Source organism: Chiloscyllium plagiosum, unplaced genomic scaffold, assembly GCF_037043375.1.
Source record: "Chiloscyllium plagiosum isolate Xiang-an unplaced genomic scaffold, Cpla_swu_hap1 HiC_scaffold_30, whole genome shotgun sequence".
NCBI classification, from domain to species: domain Eukaryota; kingdom Metazoa; phylum Chordata; class Chondrichthyes; order Orectolobiformes; family Hemiscylliidae; genus Chiloscyllium; species Chiloscyllium plagiosum.
Window position 1 is genome coordinate 34,782,842 of NW_028270168.1, and position 7,474 is coordinate 34,790,315.

General features: G+C 41.5%; 1 protein-coding gene across 2 annotated transcripts; it reads right to left on the bottom strand.

The window, feature by feature from the left end:
• Positions 1-675: 675 nt before the first annotated feature.
• smim12 (small integral membrane protein 12) lies at positions 676-3,347 on the bottom strand. Of its 2 annotated transcripts, none has more exons than XM_043717171.2 (2): positions 3,323-3,347; positions 676-1,385 (listed from the first exon to the last, which is right to left on the bottom strand). In XM_043717171.2, the coding sequence occupies exon 2, from the start codon at positions 1,378-1,380 to the stop codon at positions 1,096-1,098; it is 285 nt and encodes a 94-aa protein (XP_043573106.1). In that variant the 5' UTR covers positions 1,381-1,385; positions 3,323-3,347; the 3' UTR covers positions 676-1,095. The 2 variants fall into 2 exon arrangements, with proteins under 2 accessions (XP_043573106.1, XP_043573108.1); XM_043717173.2 differs by lacking the exon at positions 3,323-3,347 and adding an exon at positions 2,675-3,279.
• Between the last annotated feature and the right edge of the window lie 4,127 nt (positions 3,348-7,474).

The following is a 7,474-nucleotide window of genomic DNA, read 5'->3' on the forward strand; positions in this document are numbered from 1 at the left end:
GGGAGCTCTTTAACAGCAGGAGCCCATCAACAACATCATTGCTGCTGTTTGTGGAACCTCACTGAGGTGAAGGCTAATCATTCAACATGATTCTATGATTACAAAATTATATTTTTGGGGGAACTTACCCCCAATCTTCAAATTCACACTGCTAGTTATACCCAACTGAAGAAAGTGCAACTTTTTAAGGCAGCTGAAATGACATGGGTTTGGGTAAGTTGAAGCTCTCAGACTTCAAAGCTGCTTGCTCTGTATCAACTGGGGAATGCAGGGAGATGTGTGGTCACATATTACAAAGGAGAAAGTGAGGACAGCAGATGCTGGAGATCAGAATTGAAAAGTGTGGCACTGGCAAAGCATAGCAGGTCAGGCAGCATTCGAGGAGGAGGAGAATCGATGTTTCGGGCATTCCCGATGAAGGGTTTTTGCTTGAAACGTCAATTCTCTTGCTCCTTGGATGCTGCCTGACCTGCTGCGCTTTTCCAGCGTCACGCTCACATATTACAAAGGCAATGGATTAGAAACCATAGTCCTACTTCTATAAAATCTGGCCTATTATACTGGTAAGGATAAATTCACAAGGAAAACCAAATGAAAGGGATCCCAAACCTGTCTAAGTTTGAAGTGATTTCTGCAAAAGGTGTTAAGACTGAATAATGTTCAATCTGTAAACAATCATTCTTCAGTAACTTTATTTTCAATGGTAACAAAACCTTTACCTATTCCAACCACAATAATTCTAAATAAATGCATAATACATCAAGAATTTTGACATTTCATTAACTTATGACAAAATGCACCAGTTAATAGATCCAGGTTTGTTGTAGTGGTGGTGGTGGGAAGGAATGGAAATTGCACTGAGATACATTCATCCGGATACAGCATATTCCACTCCTCTGAGCTTTCAATTCTTGAAGGATCAATAAAAGTAGAGAATTTAGAGTTTTCACTTCACAGCAGACTGGCAAAACAAGCTCCACTTCAATTTTCCCCTGAAATCGGAAAATCTCAGTCAGGTGAGCATTTGAACTCCAACACACGTCCTGTCATCGGGCATCCACAAACTGCATTTGGAAGATAGCTTTCTTTTGTGGGCTAGCTATTACTGGCCTTGTCTGGTCGATTCCTGTTTAGCACTGCCCTTGGCGTGAACTCAAGTTTGTCCTTTAGGCTTAGCACTTTGGTACAATCTTTATCTGTGATTTCAGCAAGTTTTCTCTCTTCACGCAATTCAAAAATGCTTTTCTCTTCAACTGGTTGCTTTTGCTCCCCACGAATAAACCACTCTAAGTTGTATCCTACTGCCCCAACTACAAAAGCCACAGGAAAGGTTATATAGGGTGCATATGTACGGATAGCAACCCACAAGAGAGGCCACATGACGTCTGCAGAGAGAGAATATTATCTTAATGCTGAGTTCATTTGCAATTTTAAAATTTCTATAGCAAACCAGATTGTCAAAATGACGTCAGCAAGATTATAGTGCAATAACAAAAATGGACATTAATTTTTGCAAGTATTCACTACTACTCATCCATAAGTTTAAAACAAAATCAGTCGTGCTGCTTAACTTGGCCAGAATTCTTTCCCAACCAGTCAAGGTGAAAGTTAAAGCAGAATAATTCGTTTACAGCAGTGTTTATTGCTTCTCCCACCTATGGTTTTTCAGCTTTTGGGAGCAATGGCACGTTTTATACAGATTATTCTGGGATTCTGTCAAGTATAACTTTGGTCACAATCTTATGAGGAGGATACTAGGGCAATGGAATGTACAATATTAATTCAACAGCATTCTACCAGGAAGTGAACCAGGAATATTTTCTTTGGGAAGTTTTACTGTGAGAACATAACATTCCAAAGAGAGAGAGAGAGGTCAAGCTGAAAATGGAATGCGGAGTAGTAGTAAATGAGTATAAAAGGTAGAACAGAGAGAAGGTGAGCCAGAGGATGGCGACTCTGTGGAACTTATTGCCACAGAGGGTTGCAGAGATCAAGTCATTGAGTGCATTTTAGACAGAGATAGATAGGTTCTTGAATAGTAAGGGGATCGAGGGTTATAAAGAAAAGGCAAGAGAATGGAACATGTCAGCCATGATCGATTGGCAGAGCAAACTCAATGAGCTGAATGGCCTAATTCTGCTCTTCTATCTTACGGTCTAAAATACACAAAGTTTTTCAGTGACTGACAGTATACATGTCAACACGAGTGAACTGAATAAGGGGGATGAGCTCAATACACAGATAAGTGCTCAAAAGCACAAAACCATGGCTAACACAGCATGCAGAAACATGCTTTAAAGAGGGCAGGAACATCAGCTCCAACTTCCTGGTTACAGGGTTTTCAGAGAGGAGGGAGATTATAATCCTAGATGATATAAGCACAACTGTGAGGAGTGTATTAAAAGTAGAGGTAGTTAGAGGAATTGAAGAACCCAAACAAAGCTTACACTTTGTCAGCTACATCATGACTCTTAATTTTAATATGACTGAATAAACTTAAATGTAAAGGATTGCACAATCATAATGAGCAGGTCTGAGGACACCTTCTAGAGAGTAATCCAAACAGAGTAAAATTAAAAATTGCAGGTTAATCCCAACAATGCTTTATTAATCTGAAATTGTGCACTTCAAACAAGAGCAATAAAATCCAGAAGGGAAATGTGTAAATACTTACAGTGCAACAGGTAAGGGCTTAAGAATTTTTTTAAATGAGCAGGAATAGGCCATTCAGCCCCTCAAACCTGCCTAGAGTCAAAAAAAAACTGTAGATACTGGAATCCAAACCAGGCACACTGGAGGTTGGAAGAGCATGGCAGGTTAGGCAGCATCAGGAGGTAGAGAAGTCAACCTTTTGGGTATTACCCTTTTTCCAGGGCTGGTTCTGGAACAGGTTTTGTTCTGACATAGGCTTCCTAAAAGGATGAAACGTTGGTTTCTCTGATGCTGCCCGGCCTGCTGTGTTCTTCCAGCCTCCTGTGTGTCTGCCTCGTCATTCAATAAGACAATGTGGTTACTTCTATCAAGGGGGCAGCTCGGGCCGAACGGCCTCGCTCTCTGATCCGCAGCCTTTACCATCCCCTGAGGGCCGGGAGGCTGGGCCTGGAGCTCGGGCTGGAACTCGGGCCGGGAGCTTGGGCTGGGGCTGGGGCTGAGGCTGGGCCTGGACACCCAGCAAGGACAGGCTGCCCTTGGGCTTCCCTGCGGCCTCGCCAGCACCACGAATCCCCAGGCTCGAGTACACGCCACGCCGCCTGGAGAGATACTTCCGGCCGGTATGGGGGTAAATGCCCTCCATTCTCTCTCTGTGTCTCCCCCTCCTCACCTTCCGCTCCCACGCCGCCCTGCCGCTGAATGCCCCGCCTCCTGGCCCCTCCCTGATTGGCCAGCCACTCACCCCACCCTCTCATCGCCGATTGGATAGTCTGCCTGCCAGTCAGACACCGGCCCCGCCTTCCAGCTGGCCGGATGCTGGCACTGCACATTCCAAGAAAGTTGCTCAAAATGTCCTTTACCTTGTGTCTCTCACTGACAATCTGAGGGTATCACTGTTTTCTGTGAGTTCACTTTTACAGGGAGTGAAAATTCGAACATATACACAACAGTAGGCCACTTCCATGGCTGATCTCACAACCTCAGTTTGTTCTTAACCCTCAAGTCCTTTCATCCCTTGGTTATCAGCAGAAACTGAGCCAAGTTCAGTACCAATGGGGTTGGCCTCAACCAGCACCTAGGGTTCATGTCACACTACAGGTGACCCCACTGCATTAGACACACGCACAGACGCATACACTCAGACACAGACACTCCTACAGACACACACACTCCTACAAACCCATATACTCACGCAAACCTTCTCTCATACACAAGCCCTATCTCATACACCCCCACACTCACCAGCACACTCTCACAGATTTATACCCCTTTGCACTCACACACAGACACACACACACGCACACTCTCTCACAAACACTTATAACTCCAACCCCACACCCCCACATAAGTTTATGGGTTGAATTTGTACTTGCAGAATTATATTTTATTTTGCTCAAAAACTGCATGTAAGATCCATGTAATATTCTGTAAATCCGTTTTTAGATTAGAATCAGTCTAAACATTGTGGCACAGATAGTCTTACACAGGGCACCTCACTCCTTAAATGCATTATCAGGGCCGACATGACACCAATTGTTAAAGTTCACTTGAGAATGTAACTTCAAAAAAGTTCTGCAATTTACAAATGAAAGAATTGAAACCAACATGTTCATTCTAAAAGATGAGAGACTTAACAAAACAATCCAGGTCTTTTTTAATATATAATTTTAGTTAAATCACACTGCAACCTTTTGCTATAAGTTCTGTGTCTTACAATCTTATACACCACAACCACCTGATGAAGGAGCAGCACTCCGAAAGCTAGTACTTCCAAATAAACCTGTTGACCTATAACCTGATGTTATGTGATTTTTAACTTTGTACACCCCAGTCCAATATTGGTACCTCCAAATATTGATTATCAAGAATTGTCTTACCTTAGAAAATATTGTGCATCCACTACGTTCTAAGGAGCAGAATTGCAAAAATCTCATCTCTGCCTTAAATACATGACTCCCCATTTTTGAACTCTAACCCTAGTTCTAGATTCTTTCACAAAAGGAAAAATATTTTCCACATTTACCCGGTCAAGGCACTTAGGATCTCATTTTCAATGGCTATTCTACATTCCAGGAATAGCCTGTCTTGCCCTTCCTTATTGGGCAATGTATTTTTTCCTGACATTAGTCTTGTAGATGTTTTCTGAACTAATTCCAATGCATTCACATCCTTCTGTAAGCATAGTGACCAACACTGCACAAATTCTGTAGATACAATCTTACCAATGTCCTGTATAATTGATGGTAGCCATGACATGGAGGTGCCACTGTTAGACTGGGGTGGATAATGTTAAAAATCGCATTACACCAGGTTATAGTCCAACAGGTTTACTTGGAAGTACAACCTTTGAGCGCTGCTCCTTCGTCAGGTAGATAGCTGTGCATTAGGAAATAGCAATTTACTTCTTTTTAGATTACTTCTCTGTTTCAACTCAATTATCACTCAGCACTTTAGGAAATTTCCAGGTCTATTTAGTGAAAAATATATGATTTTAAAATGGAAATATTGTGACCTGTGTCTCTGGTGGAACCTTCCATTTCAAGCATAAACTTGACAAATGCTGTGCTTTGCGTCAGTTTTTCTTGCATGATTATGCAGTTGTCAGTTCAGTACACATACATGCATGAAAAACCTTGTGAATCTTATAGCAGGGAGTGGCTTCACGTCAAACCCCAAGTGTTACGTTATGGGCTTAAAGGTCTTGGCACCATATTTACCAGATAATGAATGGGCATCCATTTCCTGCAAGCTAGAAGCATCACTCAGCATAGTGGAATAAATGTCTATAGCTAAACATTTTTACCTTTCCAAGTTACCCGACAGAGCCTGCCTCCTTTCCTAAGATAGACTTACACCATTTCCCAGACATTCACCCTCGGCCAGCTTTCTTTACTTATTGTGTTTTTATATTCACTTATGGGATGTAGGCAATACTGGCCAAGCCAGCATTTATTGCTGATCCTTAGTTGCCCAGAGGGCAGGTAAGAGTCAACCACATTGCTGTGGGTCTGGAGTCACATGTAGTCCAGACCAGGTAAGGATGGTAATTTCCTTCCCTGAAGGACATTAGTGAACCAGATGGGTTTATCCAACAATTGACGGTGATTTTGTGGTCATCAGTAAATTCTTTATTCCAGATTCTTTATTGAACTCAAATTTCACCATCTGTGATGACTGGATTTGAACTCGGGTCACCAGAACAATAGTTGAGATTCTGGATTAATAGTCTTGCAATTATACCATGAGGTCATTGCCTTCCCTAGTTTACGCTATTATTTCCTGTTTATTTTTTCTTAATTCATTCATGAGATGTAGGCTTTGTTGACTAGGTCAGCATTTATTGTTCTTCCATAATTGCCCAAAGGGCGATTAAAAGTGAATTACATTGCGGTGGATCTGGAATCACATATGGACTGGACCAATGTTCCTTCCCTAAGGGACATTAATGAACAAGGTGGGTTTTTTTTAATGACAATTGACATTGGTTAGGTAGTCATCATTAATCCAGTTTTTAATTCCAGATTTATGAGTTGAATTTAAATTTCACCAGTCGTTGTGGTAGTGTCTAAAACATTATCTCGAGAACATTAGCATAGGCCTCTGGATTCCTGGTCCATTACACCTTAATCTCCTATAAGCATGGGCAAATGTAAATTGGTTTAAACAGGGTTACTGTAAAATGCCTTTATGAATGTCACAATCTAAAAAAACTAAGACTATGCATGTATATGACATATTCATTTTTTTAAACAATTCTTTTTTTTGCATTTGCCAAACATTGCAAAATAATGGTATAAGCAGTTTGACTGGACAGCTGGTTTGCATTGCAGAGCAGAGTACCCCAATAGCGTTGGCTAAGTTCCCACACTACCTAAGGTTTCTATGAAGGAATCTCCTTCTCAACCTTCACCTCCTACTTGTCTGAGGTGTGGTTAATCTCAGGTTAAAGCACCACCAGTCGCCTCTCTCTCACGAGAGAGTAACCCTATGGGTCAGTAGGAAGATGACGGCTTTATTTTATGTTGTAACATCTGATTTTGCTCCATGAGATTGATATGGAATGGAAAATTCTGCAGGGCAGTTTGTGCTATCTCATTCCCCAGCTATCAAAGTACTTAATGAATTCAGACATTGAAGGTAAGGTTTTACCTTTATTAGTGGAGTTTAGGTGAATATTTGAGGAAGTCAAAGAAACATGCCTGTTACAGAGCAACAACAACAGTAATTTGCATTTATGTAGCCCTGTTAATGTATTATTATGATCCAAAGTATAGGCATTTGAATGGAAGGCAGTAAAGGAAAGGGGTTTGGTGGACAATTGGAAGGGGTGAAGTGCCCCACAAGGTTGTGGCCCTGAGGCACACATAGATTGGTAGAGCTTTTCTTTAAATTATACATTTTTATTTCTCTCTCAGCTTGTTCTTTAAGCCTTACTGTTAAGTCCAGATTTCTTGGGCAGTAGTAAGCCTTGGATGTTGGGCAAAACTACATCCTCGGCTATGGTAACTGCTGGCAGCAGCCTGTTTGTGTCCTCAGCATTTCAGATGGCTAGCTGCAGAAAGAGGGTTGAGGCAGTATGATTTTGTGCAGGAAAGTTCATGTCTTACTAATGAAGATTTATGTCCCCTCAAGAGGGGCTGCTTGATTCGAGATCGGTCAAAAGAATCGACAAATGCGGTCTAAGCAAAAAGCAAGAGTCATTAGTTTATTGAATTAAGGTATCTTGACGCAATTCTATCCAGCAACACAGAGATTGAAGCTCCTGTGTTCCGTGGTGAAGTTGCACAATTACATTTGAAAATTTCACATTATTTATATGTTT